Source organism: Pteronotus mesoamericanus, unplaced genomic scaffold, assembly GCF_021234165.1.
Source record: "Pteronotus mesoamericanus isolate MK-2021 breed Mesoamerican mustached bat unplaced genomic scaffold, CSHL_Meso_final scaffold_54, whole genome shotgun sequence".
Lineage (NCBI taxonomy): Eukaryota > Metazoa > Chordata > Mammalia > Chiroptera > Mormoopidae > Pteronotus > Pteronotus mesoamericanus.
This window is the reverse complement of record NW_026555321.1, coordinates 38469589-38490237: the sequence shown is the minus strand read 5'-3', so window position 1 is coordinate 38490237 and position 20649 is coordinate 38469589. Positions and strand designations below refer to the sequence as shown.

General features: G+C 37.6%; 1 protein-coding gene across 1 annotated transcript in view; it reads right to left on the bottom strand.

The window, feature by feature from the left end:
• CACNA2D3 (calcium voltage-gated channel auxiliary subunit alpha2delta 3) overlaps nucleotides 1-20649 on the bottom strand; it is an 860744-nt gene that overhangs the window by 596663 nt on the left and 243432 nt on the right. Inside the window, exon 4 of the mRNA XM_054595275.1 lies at nucleotides 16432-16491. Within this exon, the coding sequence (XP_054451250.1) occupies nucleotides 16432-16491 (60 nt within the window). The remainder of the gene's footprint in view (nucleotides 1-16431; nucleotides 16492-20649) is intronic.

Here is a 20649-nt window from a genome sequence, read left to right as displayed (position 1 = left end):
GTGGATTTTTCCTAAATCAAGCAATGCTGCCTTCTGGTGCACACATGCTAGTGTTCCTGTACACAGAGGCACGCTGTGGAGTTCATAGTTCATGGGGCCTGTGCACTTCAGTTTTACAAGCTCCTACAGCATCTCATTTCCCCAGGCCTTACTCACACTCATGATTATTTTGCCAACTGATTGGTAAAAATAGTATTTCACTGCTTTAATTTACTTTTACTTGGTTACCAATGAGATGGAGCATCTTTTCTTTGTACACATAACTCTTCCCCCTGTCAACAGACTGTTCATCTTATGTCCATTCTTCTAATGCTGCTTTGAGGTAGATGGACACAGAAGAATTTTTATTGAAATGTTTTGTGACTAATGTGGAGGAGTTCTGTCCCTCTCCTAGATACTGGTCCTTTGTCCATTGCCTGTATTGCAAACATTTCCTTAAACATGTCAAAATTAGAAACATTCCCTTCAGAAGTCTGTAGCACCAGAAATGGATACAAACCTAGAAAAGGTTGCTAACACAACAGTAGTTGGGGTCTACAAACTCCAATGTGCTGTTTTCTTGGAGGACATCTTCTGCATCCCGACACAGCCGATGCTGAGAAACACCATGAGGACCGATGCACAGGGACCAGCAAAACCCCTGGGGGGGTTCTGACAGTAATTGTTACCAGGTTCAATTAACTGCTTTACAAAAGCAAGGCTCGTTCTCTCTCTAGCCAGTGAACCCTGACATTCAGACACTACGATTAGAAGCAAAGAATAAATTAAAAGCATGTTCTCACTGCCATGTGGAATAATGCACACAAGGTTAGGACTAATCATATTTCTTAAAGCTGTAAGTGAGTTATAAAAACAAAAGACAATTCATAAAACTGAGAGGTGATTCCTAAGGCTCTCAGAGCGGTGGATCACCTGCCTGCTGTTAGAAACACAGGTAACAATGTCACTTTCACTGCAATGCCTCTGGAGCATCTTTTCTTCCATGATCCTCTGAAATATACTCCCCCAGATATCTCACTATCCTGAAATGGGAAGTGGCCCAGGGCAATGCGCTGCTCAGTGGCTTGCATCTCTTCTTCTCATATGTATTCATTAAATCCTTATCTCCAGTGTGCCCTGCTTCCCAACTCTCACACAATAACCAATAACCGTAGAGTAGGAAACAGTTACCTCTCGCAGAAAAGCGAAAACACCAACAACAGCTCTCCCTCTGTGGAGTTCTGGTCAACTTTTCAAATCCAGAGCTGGTTTGTGCCACATTGGAAAAATCTACATCAACAACCCACATTGGAAAAATATGTATCAACAACTTGCACCCCATTGGCTGACACTCCCAATGGTCCCCTACAGCCCTCTTTGCTCAAGAATGGTGTCACTTGCTCTGCCTTCTTCCTGTCTTTAGTCTATTAAACTTAAAGATAATAGCGGGGGAAAGGCAGAGGAAGGAACAAAGAGAGCACAGCATGTCTGACTCACTGTGCCAGGGTTCTCCAGTCATTGCTGGCTCCCTGCCTGCTGTTGTCAGTCTCGGGGAAAATATTCTAGAATCTTTCCCTTTGCAGGTTCAAGAAAATAATGAACAAATTAATCAATAAATCAATGAATATTCCAGGCCCTTGGTATATAAATGCTTCAGAATACAGATGTTCCCACACACCACCACCAAGCTCACTGCATGATCATCTAGCCCAGGGTGCCTCTTGCTTCATCTGAGCTTAGAGCACCCACCACCTGAAAGAGTATCATGTGGATTGTACTGCAGGAGACAATGGTGTAGCCCAAAGCAGTGAGAAAATACAAACAACACCTACCTGACCCAGCTAAACTCAACCTGTGCCTTTGATAGTTTGTCTGCTTTTCAAATTCATTGCCACTTCCAATCACCCATCAATACCAGGTCAAAGAAAGACCTGGAAAATAAATATTCATTTTAAAAAAAGGCTACTTTCTGGAAAGTGTAACACTGAAGCACTGTTCATGGAATAAAAACCAATTCGTTTCTGATCTTAGGTCTACCACATCCTCCCATGTGATTTGGGGTAACTTATTTAACTTCTCTGAATGTCAGTTTCCTCGCTCATGAAGTGAGGGCAATAATAGAAGGTACCTACCCCACTAGATTTGTGCCAGAATTAAATGCGATAGTTATAGCCCTCAAAATGCTACCTCATCTGATAGTATAAAGTTTAAGGCATACCTTGCAAAGGTGAGTCAAGGTCCTGTAACTCCTCTCATATAATGACCTGAGACAGGATGTGGACCCGGCCGGGATGTGACTGACACTCGGTCAAAGCCTGCCATTGGGGTTGGGCATATGAGGCCTGTCAGGTACAACTGAGATGGCTCCAAACCAAAGAGAACTTTGCTGATTTTAACCTAATAGTTACTGTTGTCTTTGCAAGTTGAATGAATAAAACCCCAGACTCCAGACATCATCTTGCTAAGGCATTGCTAAGAGTGTGATGGTGTTTCTGGAAATTTACGTGGGAGGGCACGCCTCCAGAACCACCTGCCATGCAGTTCAATGTCACTTTTGAGTCACAAGGTCGCAGAAAAAACTGGCACACAAAGCCAAAAAGAGGTATAGAATATAACAAATGGCTGGTACTTAATAATGAAGACAGAATGCTTAAGGCAATTACAAGAGATTTCCTTGAAAGCCGTTAATGAAATTGGAAGAGGAATATAAAATATGCCCTAGCAGCAGCCTCTTGTTTGTGTTTCTCCTCTGACATACAAAGGAACCTGTTTAAAGCAATAATGAAACCAAACTGAACAATTAGCTCACCTAGTGCTCCCAAACTGGCTGATGATTATGAAGGGAAATTGTTCCAGGTCTTCTGTTCTCTCTGCCTACTTTGATAGGAGCCTCTCCCAATCTGTCACACACTCCCAGGAGAATACAAGTGTACCCAAAGTTGGTTTGAGTTCAGCCCCTCTGTGGACAAGAAACACCCAATCCTGTGACCCAGCTGCGTGCCAAAGAGGCTTGATTTAAATGGCTTGTGTTCAGAGCCTGGGCGGCCTTCCCGCTGTGAAGTTACTATCAATTTTGCTAGCAGCATCATAATATTTTTCTCTTTGGCAAATGATGCTTTTAACCTCCTTCCTAATGGGTATCCCACCCTTGAGATGATCCTTCATTTTTTTCCTTCAGTCATTCAGTCCTTCCTCACGTACTTACTGAGTGCCAGCTGTGTGCCTTAGCCCCCGCTACAACACTGAAAAACAGATGTGGTCCCTGCCTCACAGAGCTCACAGTCCTCAAAGGAAGCAGATACTAAATACGCAATTATAAATGTAATTAACCTCTTTGTGTCACAAGAGTATGGGCCAAAACAATGATCACGATAATAACAATGGCTATGCCGAACTGGGGCCATCTCCTATACCAGACAGTGTGCTAAATACTTCATGTCAATAAACAAGCCCCTGGAAGCCTGACACCATTACAGGAACAGTGTCATTATCTTAATAATACAAAGAAGAACTTGAGACACCAACAGGCTAAGAAATTTGCCCCAGGTTTCACTGCTAGTAAGAAAAAAGAGCCAGTATTTAAATCTTCAGAAGGCATTCTCTCAACAGGTAATATCTACCTTTCCAGAATGTTAATCAGCAAAAATAAACAGACATAACATATCCTCTTTTATTTCCTTGTAATCAAAGGGCCATTATGACTAGACAAGAGCTGTCTGTGACCCATCATTCTCTTGCCCTGGGTTTCAGAAAATATTAACTCTTAAACCATAATTCCTCCTCCTCTCCCTCTCCAGTCTTGCTCCTTTTAATCAGGACAACCTCTGCATTTCAGCCAATCTCCTGTAGAACAAGATAACAAAAGGTTTTAAGACCCAGAAAAAAATTTCTTCATGGTGGCTGCATGTTCTCAGCCACCTGAAACCTTTTAAGAAGAAAGGTAAATTATTAATACATTTATATGTGTGACATAATCACTTCCAAAAAAAATCAAAGCAAAGGTTTAATTTGGTTCTAAATTTCCTTAACGATACAGCAAACTAAGGTTGGAGTAAAACTAGTCATTTCAGTTCCAGTTAAGTTCTTAAAGTCAGTTTCTCCCTCTCTCTCTTTCTCTCACTCCCCTCACCACCACCCCCCGACGACACACACATACTCTTCTATATTATTCATAAGAATCCCTTTAAATCTAAAATGATAACATTATTTACAGGGGAGGGTCTATGAATGATCCAATTAACCAGTCTTTCCTTGAAGTTTCCCTTTTTTCAGTAGTACAAAGTTTATATCAATTTGGAAGGAGAAAAGAATGGAGAATTTTATCCTCAGAGATGTTTCCCTTAGGGCAATGCTCTGTCTGTAGAAGCTGCTAGATTTCCTAAAAGAATGAGTGCACCCCTAATGGAAAAGTAACTGGTCTCCTTTCCATGTTAAAAAAAAAAAAAAAATCACAACCTCAGAGACTAAGTTCTAGATCAGGAAGGAAAAGCAAACAAGTCCCACACCCTCATTTACCTGAGGAAACAAAGTCTGAAAGGAAACATGATTTTTACAAGGTCGCATAGATGATTAGTAAAACTTCAAGGCACCTGGCAACTAATACTCCAAGGAAGAAAATCATTTTTTCTTTCCTTCAAGAAAGGACTTTTTTCCAAGGTTTTTTGTTTATTTTGATGTTGTTGTTGTTTTTTCTATGAACAAGTAAAATGTAAATTCTAGGATTTTTCCATAAGAGGCTGACAGTTATGACTTTTAAAGATATTCTAAGGAGATGATAATGTTAGAAGTTCACTTCCTGCTAGATGCAAAGATTCAGACATGACCTCAACTCACACCGATTTTTGCTGCCAAATACTCATTGTTAGAGGCTAATTATGTCTCCCTCCAAATTCCTACTTACATTGTAAGAGTCTATCCCTGCCACAAACCTACCCTTTCTGTAGCTCTGATTATGGCGGCTGGGAAGGTGGGTGGGAACCTGCCCAGCAGGGGAAATCCAAGCTGCAAGAGCTTGTTTCCCTTCTAATTTTTCTCCTTTCTAATTTTAAAGATGTTTTCTATATAAATACATATCTGTTTAATAAAATAATTTGGTAGCTATTCATTTAATATAATGTTAATTAAATATAATTATCTTGTTCATAATTAGTTAGTATATTCATATATTTGAAACTGCATATTAAAGGGCAGAAACATATAATTTGGATGAGAAAAATTAGCAAATTCTTGAATTTATTACAAGTATCAACAACAGCCAACTGTTTCACTAAAAGGCTGCCATTAGTATATGAAAATGTCTTTGATTATTACAGCAATAATGGAATCACTTCTGGTAAAATGTAAGTATTTATTTTAAGAAAGAATCAGCTTTTTCTAATTGAAACAAACAGATGACAGCTTCATGAATTACTAACGATGCATAACTCTGGTGATCAGTGGAGCTGTGGAATTTAGTATCGTATCACCATTTCACATTTCAATGAGTTCTAACAAATATTCATGGACATCTGACTAGTTGGCATGTGCCTACTCTCACGAAGCTTCTGCTTTGCTGGAGAAGATGAAAAGAAACAGAAGGGAGTAAGGAGTACAGGCGTGAGGGAAAGAGTTGGAGGTGGTTGTCCATCCTGCATAATCTTGGGCAGATCGTGGAGTGCTCTATAAGGTACACAGGGAGTTCAGAGTTTGTTCTTAAATCTATTTGTATTTCTGTGTATAGATGAGAGCTCCAACTGCCAAATGAGTGTCTCCCTTACATATGTATTTCTAGTAATATCAGTAAGCTGATCCTTAATCATTTTCACTAAATTTTTATATTTTATTGAGTTTTTATTTCATAGATATCTGGGTCAGAATTTATGATTCTAGAAAATTTCATTTTTAAGTATTTGGTAGACCTTTTAAATAACCTATTATAACTTTCATCTTAAATTTATTTCCCTATAAAATTTTGTCCAGTGCAAATTAAGATCAATGTTGCAAACTGTAGATCTATGTGCAATGGTAACTTATTGGACTTTGGAGCTAGAAAAACTAGATTGTGAATTGTGACTCATTCTACCCACTGTTGTATAACCCTGGGCTGGTCATGTAGCCCCTCAATTTTTGGTTTCTCCACATGTAAAACAGAGATAATAACAGCATATATCTCACCGGATTGTGAGGAGAAGAATAAATGAAATAATGCCTATAAAGCCACTGCCTACACTTAATACATTTCTGATAATTCCACCTATTAAATGTCACCCATCACGCTTACCACTGATGCCATAATCTATTAGTATCCATTAGCCAACAAAGAGAAAAGTCCTAAAATTGGTAGTTGTAAAAGAATTTTTAAATGGAAGAATTAGGATTATCATACCAAAGGTGTGTGCTTGCAGCTACATATCGATATGTATTATGAAAGCCTATATCACAAACTAAACTGAAAATAGAAAAGGTAAGAATTAACTCACCTATGTACATAACAGGTACTGTAATAACAAGCTTAAACAGAAATTAGATAATTTCTTGTTGAGTTGTGTACTTTCTGATTGCCACTAGATTCAAGTTTTAATTTAAGAATTCAATAACAGATGGCAAATCCCTGGATCACAGGATCCTCAGCGGAAAATCGGCAACCTAAGGGCATTACCATTGCTGCCAAAAGTTTTGCTGCAGAAAGAAGATCCTGACACAATTTCTGGGGTCTGCCAATGACCTCTACAGCCAGTTGTCTTAATGAAAGATGCTAAGGTTTCTGGAAATGGAAGATGAGACTGAATATTATGATTAAGAGAACCACTAAGTGATTATTAGCTAATGAACATAGACCTGCAACCACGGGCCTGGTGTCCCAAAATGCCCTTTCCCAGCCGGGCTACTGACTGAAACACTGGAATCACACTGTGTGTATGAAAACAATAAAACTGAACTTTAAAAGGATTTGTTAATTGGAACATTTAATAAAGTTTAAATTTGTGGATTTTATTGTGTTCAAAATATATTATTTAAAACAAATGTGTTTTAAACAAATATTTATTTAAAATAAATATTTCCATCTTTGAGAAAGCCCAACAGAGAAAATCCAAAAGTTAAAAGAATCACATAAGAACCAATGACTTTTTTGGTAGGAAAGAAAGAGCTTTCAAAAGCAATAATTCAGAATTCTATATCCAGTATTGCCTGGAAATTGAGGCATATGTGCTCATGATAGAAAAAAGGATGCTACAGCAAGATGAGATCAGTGAACAAAACATGTGTTTTACTAAATTGTTCATTACTGATGAAATTAGAAATAAATGACTCAAGAGTTTTTAAACTCATACCTATTTTATAAAGAGGGTTTTTACAGACCCTCTAAAAAGAGGGTTGCTAATGTGGAAATGTTGTACAAGTACATAAAAGATAACTTCAGAAGGAAAAATAATGCTATTATTTCCCTCTGAAACAGAAAGGTGAATATGCAAAGAAAAAAAATCAATTATTATTGCTATAATTTTAGTTGTACTTTTGTCTTTAAATATTAATAACTTTATCTGGATTTACAACAGAAGAATGGTACTAATATAATTATCTGCAGAAATTAGAAACTTTTGAGGAACAATGTTTATGTTTCAAGATTCTATTTTAAAAATTCATTTTTCTCTTTCTTTCTTCGGCAGGAAGATGACCTTATGTGGTTCTTTTGGAACAAAGAAGACAACATTGTACTCACAGCTTAAATGATGCAGGTCAAATCATCAGTGGCTGCCCTGTTATGTATGATTTATCATTATTTTCTCTTCATCCCTTTAATAATTGTTTCTTAATACCAGTTTAGTCAGATTCAATAAATTTGATATTTTTAGAATACCTACTACAAGGCTGGAATATTAATATTAAGTTACAATGAGGAAATTTATAAAAATCAGTCAGACATAAAATCACAATGTCCACAATACAACAAAAAATTACTAGGCATATAAAGAAACAAAAAAAAATTTTTTTAGGTGACTTAAAAAGAAAAAAGCAGTTAACACTACAGAAATTACCCAGATGCTGGAATTAGCAAAAAAGGAATTTAAAGCAGCTATTGTTGATATGTTCAAGGACTTAAATAGAACATGAATATAATGGTGCACATATGAGGAATTTCAGCACAAAATAGAGAGTATAAAAAGTTGAATAAAAATTCTAGAACTAAAAGTAAAGGATATAAAATAAAATATTGACTGGATGTATTCAATGTAGATCAGAGACTACCAAAGAAAGTGTTAGTAAAACTGGACACCAATTGATAGAATTTAGACCAGTGGGACAATTTTAAGCAATCTAACATAGATATGACTTAAGTTTCAGAAGAAAATATAGAGAATGGGACAGGTAAGATTTTGAGAAAAATAATCATTAAAAATTTTTCAAATATGGTAGAATATTCAAAATCTTGGCAAACTTCAAACAGAATAAATACATAAATACAAAAATAACACATCTAGAAACATCCTTAACTTATCATACCATATAATATACTGAAAATCAAAGATAAGGAGAAAAATCTTGAAAGCAGCAAAGAAAAATTACTCACTGTATTCAGAGAAACAAAGATAAGAATGGTGGCTAACATTTTCTCTGGAGCATTAAATCTCTGAAGAAAATGGGATTATATCTAAAGTGCTAAAAGAAAAAATAAACTGTCAAGTAAAAATTCTATATCCAGCAAAATCATACTTCAAAAACGAGGATGAAATAAAGATTTTTTAGATAAATGAAAACTGAGAGAAGTTGTTGTTACTGGACCTGCAATGAAAAAATGTTAAAAGTGGTTCTTCAGGCTGAAATGACAATAGATGAAAATTCTAGTCTACAGGAAAGAATGAAGAGTGCCAGAAATTATATGTTTTTTCTAATTTAATTTTTTATAATCTGGCTGTTTAAAGCAAACAAAACAAAATAAAAACAACATTTTACTATAGTGTTTATAACACATATTATGTGTGAAAAGATATGACAATACCACGAAGTGTGTTGGTAGATGGAATTACACTGTTACAAAGTTCTTGTTTCAGGTGAAATAGTACTTTAAACACTGAATTAAGTCTAGATACACTGTACACTTAAATTACAGATACATATTATAATCCTAAAAGTAACAACTAAAACAACATTTTTAAAAGTAGATTAGCACCAAAAGGCAGATTGGTGCCAAAAGGCAGATTAGCAAAAAAAGAGAAAAGAAAATCCAGATTGTAAATACTTGAGGCTGTGCAGACCCACATGGTCTCGATCACAACTACTCAATTTTCCCACTGCAGCTTAAAAGCAGACAAGGACAAAATGTAAATAAATGGGCATGGCATTTTTACAATAAAACTTCCTTTACAAAATCAGACAGTGGGCTGGGTTTGACCCATGGGCCATAGTTTGCAAACTCCTCTTCTAGACCAGGAATGAATTCAAGTGTGCTATCCATATAGTTACTTGATATAATCCCTTGCCCATACACTACAACATCCACTATGTGTTGTGTAAATATTGAACAAACCAGTCTTCACTGTATCCAAAAAATAAATAAATATAAAAATAAAACAAAAATAAAAAGGTAGATTACAACTTTCCTGGAATATAAGGATCACCTCTCAGTTTGTGGAAGTCCCACAACTTAAAAGAGGACCTAACATGTACTGAGTTCTGAATAAATGTTAAATTAAGCAACAAATGGACACATACATAAATAAAATTAACAGGATAGGGGGTAATAATTATCATAAAAGGCAAAAATAAAATATCGTTAGAGATTACCAAGAGGTTATCAAGATTATCATGTAGAAAGCAGGTAAAATAATTTTAATTTTTCACTTATGGAAAATAAAGTTATTATGGGTTCCCTTTGGGGAGAGTGCTTCTAACTGTGGCGGAGGTGAACGTAGAATCTCTACTGAATCAAGGCCCACTCTTTGGGCATTTGCTCGCAGGTCCCCTGAACTCCCAGATGAGGGGAGGTCTCATGTCGCGCACTGTGATAATACCATGTGTTTCTCTTCCACGTCATTTACCATGATCAAAATTCAATAATTATTTATGTCATCATGTCTTTAACAACTGTCTCTCCCATTGACGGTGAGACCCGTGAGAGCACAGAGCATCTGCCTAGCTCACGGTCAATCCACAGCACAGCGCTAACCTTGGGAGGTCACTAATAAAACTTGGTTGAAAGAATTATAGCACATGGGGTAGATGGGATCTTGGATATCATCTAGATATTACAAGTATCTCATTTTACAGATGAGCAGAGAGACCGCAGCAACAAGTCTTTGAGCATGTAGGTGGTCCACTTGGGAGTGGAACTACTACAACCTAAATTAGCAGGCCACTAGGCCAAAGCTCTCTCTGTTGGATCAAGCTGGGCCCCGCCCATTATCCCATCTCCCTCTCCCCTGAACAGCAGTCAGTGCTGTGAGCTTACCATGTGACCACCAACCACGGATTAACACAAACTTCAAAGTCATGACGCTGGCCTCATCAAGTCATAATGTTCTAGCCAAATGAATGAAAATGATAGTGTGTATGTCTATGTGTGTGTGACAACTGAAAAATGACATTGATTTTAAGATGCTCACACTTAAAGTTTCCCCAGAAACTATTCATACATCAGTCTTGTGAGTAAATGAGAAGTGGTGAGTCCTAACCGAGGACATCTGATGTAAGATCTTAAAATGCGGAGGACTAACTGTGACCCCCTGCTGAGCTGATAAAATTAAATTGAAAAGCAATAGGCACACTCTCATAAATTAGATCACAAAAAAAGACACTGATTTTAATACAAAGACTGTGGAAATTTCCTTCTCTTTTCATTTATGTCTCCTATAGACGTGACCCTTATCTTTCTTGCTTACTGTACGAAGTCAATTAGCTATCTCCAGAAAGTTACCACATAGGGAATATAGTCAGTAACTATGTATGGTGCCAGGTGGGTACTGGAAATATCAGGAGAACACTGTAAACTATATGACTTTCTAACCACTATATTGTACACCTGAAACAAATACAAAATAATATTGAAAGTAAACTGTAAAAATAAACAATAATAATTTTTTTAAAAAACACCACTTCTAATTCCAGAGCCTGGTTCTTCAGTGCTCTACCCACCTCCGTCAGCAAGAGTCCAACACTTCAGCAAGAGGCTGAATCAGGGCTTGACAGGAATACATGAAAAGCCCAGTGAGGATAGTCATTTCCGCCGCTGAGGAAGCACTTCTACCAACCCAGTCCTCTGCCCCTGTTCACAGCACAGTTTTTCCCCAGGGCAAAGCCTCCCTAGCAGCAGGGACACCTGTCAGGGAAAGGACTGCTCTGCTCTGCTGCTCCCTGCTGCACTGCCCTTTCCAGTGATTTCCGGGAGAGGCTTTGTTCTCCCAGTGGATGGCATCAGAAGTTCTAAAGTGGACACTGGGGCTCCATCATCTCAAACCTCCCACTGCAACAGACAGCGGTGAGGCAGGGGAGGAAGCTGCCCCAGCAAGTCCCATAAGCCATCCTATCTCTGAGATTTTTCATCAGCAGCCTCTGCATCTGTTTCACTCCAAACCCCTCCCTCAAATGGACTCAGGTCCCTGTGGTTGCAAGATGAGCGACCGCAGCTCAGGGATGACCAGGAGGGACGTCCAGGACCCTCTGCCTGCTCCCAGTTCCCTTTCACTCCCACACTTTTGTTATCCCTCTGAATGTCACCGGGCTTTTTATTTTTTCCCTATCACTTACAAAACAACAAAGAAAAATATATTATAGAAAACTTTTTAATGGAAAAGTCTTCTGCAGGATACACAATTCAAAACCACAATTTATTTTCCACGGTGCACCAGCTCTATGCAATTGGCACTTATTTGAGACACATTTCAAAGTAAATATGTTTGTGGTTCAAAGATAAGCAAGTTTTTAGAAAACCATCAAAAGGACTTTTTCTTCTTCTTTGTTGCTGGTGGAAAAACACAAAAAGAAAGAGTAAATAAGAGGAAAAGACAGTCTCTGAGTTATACATGTAGACCTAGTTCTCTAGAAATTCATCAGCAGGTAGAATAACCAGGGCTAAGACCCACGCCTGCCCCCCTCCAGCTAGGTTTTGCCATCAAAATAATGCAGGCGGAACACTAAAATAATCACAAGTGATAATTAAGACAGTTTTTTAAAGCTCTATTTTTATTATAATCATTCATTTTATATGTGCTTTAAATTAAAAACCTATATTAACTCAAAGCATAAAAGAGAAGATGCCATTTTAACAAGGCCTCTGTTTACATCAGTTATAACTGAAAATTGCCCTATGGAGATAGCAGGGAATTAAGAACAAAACCCAGAGAAGGCTAATCTGGACTCCATCTTGGTCATCACAAAAGGGGACAAGCCAGAGGGCTGCGGTGACACTGGCATCCACAAGAAAGTTGCCAACCAGTGAAGACCAGGCAGCTCCGCTTCCTGGAGGATGCTGCATCGTGGGTCGTTCCATATGCCACCCCTTCACAGATTGTATTTTGCCTTTTGCCCAATATAGCTTTTATTAGAAAGCAACAATCTAATGCCATATTTAAGGACCTTACGGTAGGGACTGCCAATTTCAAGGCCATAAACCCATGGGGAAAGAGTCAAACCTCTGAAGAGACAAGTAAAAAATAAAATTCTGACAATAAAGGAGGCATAGCCTTCTTGTTACATCTTTCTATCATTCTATCAAAGAAAAACAAATTTTTCACTTTTAAAAGCACATGAATAGTGCAATGGCACAAAAACTCCAAGCTGAAATAAAAGAATGGGCAGATCCACCACTTCTTTGATTTTGGGGAAGCAAAGGGGCTAAGACTAGGTAACTTGAAACTGCACAGTTTAGGAAATTTCATGAAACACTTTTATTTTCTGAAGGAAAAATGACTGCCAACTCCCTCTGCTCTTCCTGAGCTAACAGTGCAGGGACTTCCTCAGCGTTATTTCATGGTGAGCAGATGGTGGTCTGAAATTTTTTTGATAAAAACAATCCACTAGCAGAGGTTGCCAAGAGGTCAGCAGGACCCAGATTAACAATTGATCAGCTCTAATGGACCGTCAGAGCAATAAACTCAGAGCCCATACACAGAACCTGCTACCCCAGTAATGGCAATGAGGCTGACACCCAAGCTGTTAACAGACTTGTGCTTAATAGCCTCGATGCTTTGCACTTCAAAACCTTCATCTCTGCAGACAGGCATTCTTGGATGCACATCCATTCTCTCAAAGGCTGCTCTTTTACCTGTTTCCACGAAAGTGCATGTGGTTTATTCTGACCTGAAGATGATTTCACAGAAGTCTGAGGTCCAGGTAGTGAATGACACTGTATAATATTGATAGGTTATTTCAACATCCTCTTGTGTTCATACCACAACCGTAGCCTCTGATAGTTCTTGTGTCCTGATACAAAACAGACAGCAAGAGAGGACTGGGCTCCCCATCCTTGTTCCCAAGAGAACAAAAGCTGTAACACTCCAGAGACTTACTTTCTCGTTCTCTGGTTTTGTTTTGTTTTGTTTGAGAGAGGGATGCTGATGCTGTATTCATGTTTACAGAATCACATCTGACAAGGAATCACTTGTGCTACACCAGGATTTTATTGTAAAGCTTCGGAATAGTAAGGAAGCCGGAACACTTTTAGAACAATAGCTCCAGATGGTCAAAAGAGTAGCTCAATGTTAATTGATCTAAAGCCACAGAACATTGGTCCTCTGCTAAAGGATAAAATTCCCCTAAAGTCAACTAAAGTATCCCGCCCCCCTTACCCACCTACCTTTACTAGACAATTGATCTCAGAATAAAATTGACTATATGAGCTATAAGTACCAGATTTTCTGAAACAGTCCTGGCTTGCAAGAATCTTTCCTTGCTTTCCTGCAAATTCCTTCCAGTTTGACCAATGGATCCAAATGTTTGGTCCAGAAAAAACCCAAGAACAAGGACGTTCCCTTACATAAACACAATATAAGGGTCAAAATCTAGAAATTCAACATTGATGCAATATTATTATATAATACACAGTTAATATTCAAATTGTTGTTTCTGGTTCAGAATCCATTTTAGGATCACACATTGCATTTAGCTGTTATGTGTTTTTAATGTCCTTCAGCCTGGAACAAGTTCTCTGTTTCTTTATCTCTCTTTAATTTGACCTTTTTGAAGAGTCCAGCCAGTTATTTGATAAAATGTCCCCTACTCCAGATTCCTCTGATGTTTTATCATGATTAGAGTCAGGTTACACATTTTGGACACATTGTGAAAGAATTCTACATAAGCAACGCTGTATTCGTCCTCATCATCATGTCTGGAGGCTCTTGATGTCCCTTTGTTTCATAATTAATGATGTTAACTTTGATCACCTGTTCAAGACAGTGTCTGCCAGTTGTTTCCAGAATAAAGTTGCTATTTTCTCCCTTGTAATTAATAAGTAATTCATGACTGGATGCTTTAAGACTGTCAATGTCCTGTTCTTCATCACACTTTTACCTGCTAGTTTTAGCATCCATTGAAGACTCAAAGCACATATAAAATGAAGACTCTTGAATTGATGAATACCACAATTTTCTAACTCTATCATTGCTTCTATATTTATTAGTTGACATTCCACTGTAATAACATCCCTTATTTATTTTTATATTTATCTTGTTATCTATCTATTTGTCTATCTGTGGGACTCATGGATTCTTATTTTATTCAACATTATAACCTAAGCTGATTTGAGTTTCTGTCATTCAGCATATTCCTGGAAAGGCTTCACGAACTTCTAAGGAGAGGAAGGCAACACATTCAATAGGTTTTTAGACTCATCACACTTACAAAGGTGCTTCCTGAAGCTCCCATTAAATTTCTCTGGCCACTCCAGAAAGTCCAAACCCTCTGAAGAGGAGGCACAGTGATGTCAAACCTGACCAGTAAACGCCCCCTGGATCTTCCTGGAGCCGCCACAGGATGGTGGCTATAGGAAGGCAAGAGGCTGCTTCTTATATGCAGCTGACTTCTCTGCCTCTTTAATTGCAGCTCTGCTCAGAAAGCTGGGGTGGCTTTCCCACTCCTCTCCTGATGTTACCAACAGTGCCCAGAACATGTCCACCTCCCCCTGCAACTTCTTGTGTGTGGCTTATATTCCTGTCTCTTTTTGTTCCTATGTTGGGTATTATGCCCGAAAATGATCCCCAGAGGGTAGGTTTGATATTTTCTGCTTCCCCTCCAGACCTGTTCTTCATCCTTCTCCACCCAGTGCAATGCCTCAGGAGGCTGAATCAGATCAACTACACTAATAGTTGGATTCAGCCAGAGGTGGGCAACAGCAAGAGATCAGTAGGCTAGAGACTGTTATTAGGGTATCTCCCCCTCAAACTGCCAGATCGACATGGCTGTACCTCTCCATCAAACACCCTTTCCATATAGCTACTCCCTCTGGCTTTTGGAAACCACTCCCTCCGCTGGCTCCTTCAGGCCAGGAATGTGGCTGGCCCTGGAGTAGAACACTGTTGCTTGTGGGTTTCATTTACCATACACTTGTAAATATTCTCTTTATTGAACTTTCCTCAATTATACCATTTGACTGTTCATTCTTCTACCCACAAGGCAGAAAAGAAAAAGTGTAGGTAGTAATGATGACAAGAAGTACATCTATGAGACAGAGATACAGCCAAAGGTTATCTTAGGTACCACCAACTTTTGGGGGGCTTGAAGATTTATGTCTGTCTTTATCTCTTCCATACAAATGAAAACATAATAAAATTAATGCTATTTCCTACTTGTGACCACATGCCACTAAAAGAGTTATGTTCTATCTAAGTACAGACTTAAAGATTAAGATAATGACAATACAGGTAAAATTTCCTTCAGGAGAGACCCCAAGAAACCTCCAAGTATTATTAAATTCACTTGTTGCCTTTTACTATGTTTTCTCTATACAAGACAACATCAAAAGCCTTCGCAACCAGACACAGGTGTGCCATGATTAGCTATGAGATCCACTACAAGAAATTTATTAAGTGGATGTTCAAATCTCACATCTGTGAATGATTTAATTTTTAAATATAATTAACAGTCATTCAACATTAGATCCATCACACCATTGCTTTCAATCACTTAAAATGCAGCCACGGAGATATCTATAGTCTGCTCTGTATCGTAACAATTTACCATTAAGAGCGCTGGTGTTTATTGTCAGTGGACTGATTAACTCCCACAAACTGGGGAGGAATTCATCAAAATCTGGTTATGTTCATGAGTGTCTGTCATCCCCCGTTGCAACTCTCATGGTGGAAAAGAGTTGAGGATTGCTGCTCTTCTGCCTATCAAAAAACAGGCACGTTTATTCCTATTCTGTACCATCCTCTCCAAGCCTTTCTTTCCCAACCAGTGAAACCTGGTGTTCCTGGTATACCTCGTATGTTTCCTTTGGTAGCAAACACAGAAAACAATTTAACTCAGACTACAATCACTTACCTGCAAGTCTGCATCGAATTCATGTTTCAGGTGTGCTTCTTCAGCAGCCTCCACAAGACGCTGAAAAGAAAGCAACATCAAGGATTACAAGTGTGCCCTGGACCCCATTTCAACAACATGGAAAGACTGAGTTTTTGACATTGCCCCTAAAATGACAGATTATATCATGGCACATTCATTGTGATGGGTGCCTTTGTTGCCATGAAACTGAAAATAGTAACATCACTGTCAAAAATCTAGTTTTCGCCTTCATTATTCATCCATAATTCTTCCAACAAATATTTATTGTTATGTGTGTTTAAAGGCACAAATGTTCTGCACCCATTTTTGTAACAATTCAAAGACACTGGCCTTTGAGGTCCTATATGGACTCTAAAATCTACCTAGAAAAGTGCATTCCTTAAGTAGAAAAAGCCCTTAGTCAAGATTTATTAAACTGAATTGAGTCCAAATCTAAGTGGCTAACTTCCCTAACTATTTGGAAAACATTATTTATTTTAATTGCCTGCATCATTCAAGGTCAATTCTTTCTGCACCCAATTCTGGTATGTAATTATCAGGTGACAGTTATTTGAATTTTATGGTACATCAATATCATTTTGACAATCTGCATCCCAATAATAAAATCACTGAAATTAAATCAATAAGCAGTACCCATAAAATCCATAATTATTCTTCTTGGCCAACTGAATTCAACAAATTCATATTTGTATGAAAATAACTTAATGAAATTCCATGTCACAATTATTCAACAACCAAAATCATTTTAATTTAATTTGAATTTACCAATAAGTTATTTCCCACCATGAAAGTGTAGGCTAGATGATATTGCAGAAAACTCATTTAGTTAAGTAATATTGCACTGAAATTTCACTGAACTTAGAGCAAAACCTTTAGATCAAAATAAAAATTCAACTATCTTAGTTTTTCCCATCGTTAATCTTGTAGCCTATGCTGCCTTAAACTTGCTTTTTCTTGACATAATATAGACTTGAATTTAACAAAGCCATGCTTCAAAAACTGATGACATGAGTATTAACCTCTAAATGACCACAAATCCACAGGCAAATGTTCCATGAGTAATTCTTAAATTGAACAGAGAAATTAAGAAGCTGAATATGTTTGAGTAACTTCAGGCTCAAGCAGAGAATATGAAAGCTCTCTCTCTCCACAGAGGCCTACAAAGAAAGAGATAGACCAGCCAGAGATTTGTCTGCAGACAAACCTGGAAGGGCTGGCAAATGTGGCTCTCCATGCTCCCATCAGATGGTCCGGAAGGAGCTTCCCCTTCTCTGGTCAATCAAAGAACAGACCCCAGGAAACATGGCAGGGCCAGAGACGGAAGACCCAGTCCTAATTCCAGGCATGATGAGAGCACTACAGGCGTGAGATCTTGGGTAAGACCCTTCCTCTCTCTGGGCCAAACTTCTTCATCCCACACACATGTAAAGATGACACCAGAGCAGTGGTTCTCAAAGTGTGGTTTCCTGCTGGCAGCATCAGTTTCACCTGAGAACTTGTTAGAAATTCACATTCTCAGGCCCCATTCCAGTCCTGCAGAATCAGAAGCTCCAAGAAGCTTGCTTTAACCTCCCAGGTAACTCTGATGCTACTAGAGTTTGAGAACCACTGGCTAAAACACCACTTGTCCCAGACCTTACCTCATCCCTGAGACTTGCTTACTGAGCTCTACCAAACCTTCAAGGTTTCTCAACTCTCATTTATCTTTTTAAAACCTGTGTACATATGTATTTTCACTATCAGACATAAAATACTTGATAGCAGAGAGACATACAATGGAGAGGATGAGAAACAGAGAAAAAGAAAAATAAGGAGAGACATTATGTATGTAGATTGGATATGCTGGCCCCAAGCTTGTATTGAGTCAGCTTTCAATGGGTCATAGTCTTCTTGGAATCTTTCAGTGAAGCTTCCCTGCCTTCTAGGAACACAAAACACAGTCTGCAAATGCATCAGTGTGGACCTGGATAGATAAGTGACAGGCAATGATATAACAAATCAATGTGCTTGTGAGAGCTTATTCTCTTAATCTTTGTAATAGATTTAAACTCTGTATGCATGTACCATGAAATCAGTTACATACCAAGTGTGTATAAATATTATACATGTCTGAACATTTTCATTATCAAAAAAGTCATGTATTTTGATTGTATATTTACCTAAACACATAGAAATTGTTTTTATGGTGTCTAAGCATTCTGAAAATCCAGAAATGTCAATGAAATGACCCAGATCGAAAGATAGGGACAAAATAATTTCACAATGACCAAGACAGATAATATTGAAAAAAAAGTGAAGAATTGGAAATGTAAAAAAAAAAAAAAAAAAAAAAAAAGAAGGCAGTATAGAACCAACAAATAAGAGAAAAAATAGAAATGATAGGCAAATTGAAATTATTATGAAAGAGCATAGCATAAAATTCAGTTCACATATAACATTTTATTTCTATTTATGTGTATGTATATATGTATATCATATATACCATATAACATGCTCAAATATAACAAAACATGAAATGTATTTCAACCACAAATACTGCAATGCAGCACATAGGGCACAAGAAGGTAACACACTGGAAAGAATTCAATAATATTGTACTAATTACTGAGATTAGCCAGAATACTGTTCTCTGCATGTAGCAGTGAGTATATGAGAATCTGGACCCTGCTGGCCAGTTTTCATGTTTATTTCCAAGTTAAAGTTGCTGTATGTCTTTTTAACTCAATTTATCTAACACACCTCTTGTTTCCATGAAGGTATTTCCCATCATGCTCACAACAAAGATTTAGAAAATATAATTGAGAAAAAGATAGTCAACTGGCAGCTATACATAATAGTTGTCTTATGTGAAACAAATAAGCACTTTGGAACAGAGCTCTTTGAAAAAATAGACCCTCTTGCAGTCAATAAGGGGGTTATCCCAACCTCTTCTCTGGTGCTAGTCGAAGACAGGCTTACATTTTATGAGAGAATTCAGGGGGGAAACCCCCAAGAATAGGCTCCACTGTCATGCACAATGGTAATGATAAACAGGACATCAAGAACTTTGTACCTTTTGAAAAGAACAAAGGATAGTTCATCTTTCCTCCGAAACACTCTTACAGAGACAAATGAATTAAAAGAAATGGTACCTAAGAAGAAAATCATATGCCATAAATTTGCCTAAAACAGAGTCCTGGGGATAAAAGTTACTACTATTAATAAAATAAAAAATAAATTGAATTATCATTAAAAAATCAAGGCAACTCAACTTTCAACTCTGATGTTTGCCAGTAAAAAATAACCACCTATATTGTCTCTTTCCTGTACAAATATCCCTATTATCTAATTCAAATTAAGTATATTTTAAAAATAAGTTTGATTATCACTTGCAGGTAAGAAAAATCAATTTAAATGTGCTAATATTTTACTTATTATATAAAAATTGCCACTGAGCCTGAGGAAAACTGTTACTCTATTGTAGCATTAAAAAGGCAGTGCGCTTTTAATAATAATAAGTTAATATTCTCTTGTATGAATTCCCCTTTGGATCCACAGATGGGATTATAGAATTGTGACTGTGGTTTTTAATTAAAGATGAACATTGGAAATAAAAATGGCTTTGAGGACTAGCATTCAAAACTGAGCTTTGAGGAAAAGAAAAACAGCAGTTTTGTCCCCAAGTTCCCGCACCCCATTTAATGCCAAATTCTCCCCTCTCACTTTAATGCTGAAGCATTTCATTACTCAGTAAAAATGATAACAATATACTGGAATATACAATATGTCCCAAAATTGGAACAAAGCACCTAAAGCTAAAACATTGTAATTCATGAGCTGATGTACATTTCACTGACTTTTATATTTCTAAATCACTCTTCCCTTTTAGTGAAATAAATACAAACAAAAGCTATCTTTATAAGTTAAGAAATGCTAGAAATCATGGACCATGGATAGTATTTATAGTTATGGTGAAGGCAAAACTGCCGAGGGAAACAGCAAGGATATTAAAGCATTTCATTTAAAATCACATCTTATTTCTTGTTACAACGACCCCATGTTATCCCTACAACACTACAGAACGTAATCTCCTGTCTCCTCCTCCAAAACACTTAAATCAAGACTAGGGTCAAAGACATTGTAGAGGTCAAACTTTCTGTCACAGTCCAAAAGGGGAAAAATAGGACACCAAGTCAAAGTAAAAATTGGATCAGAAGA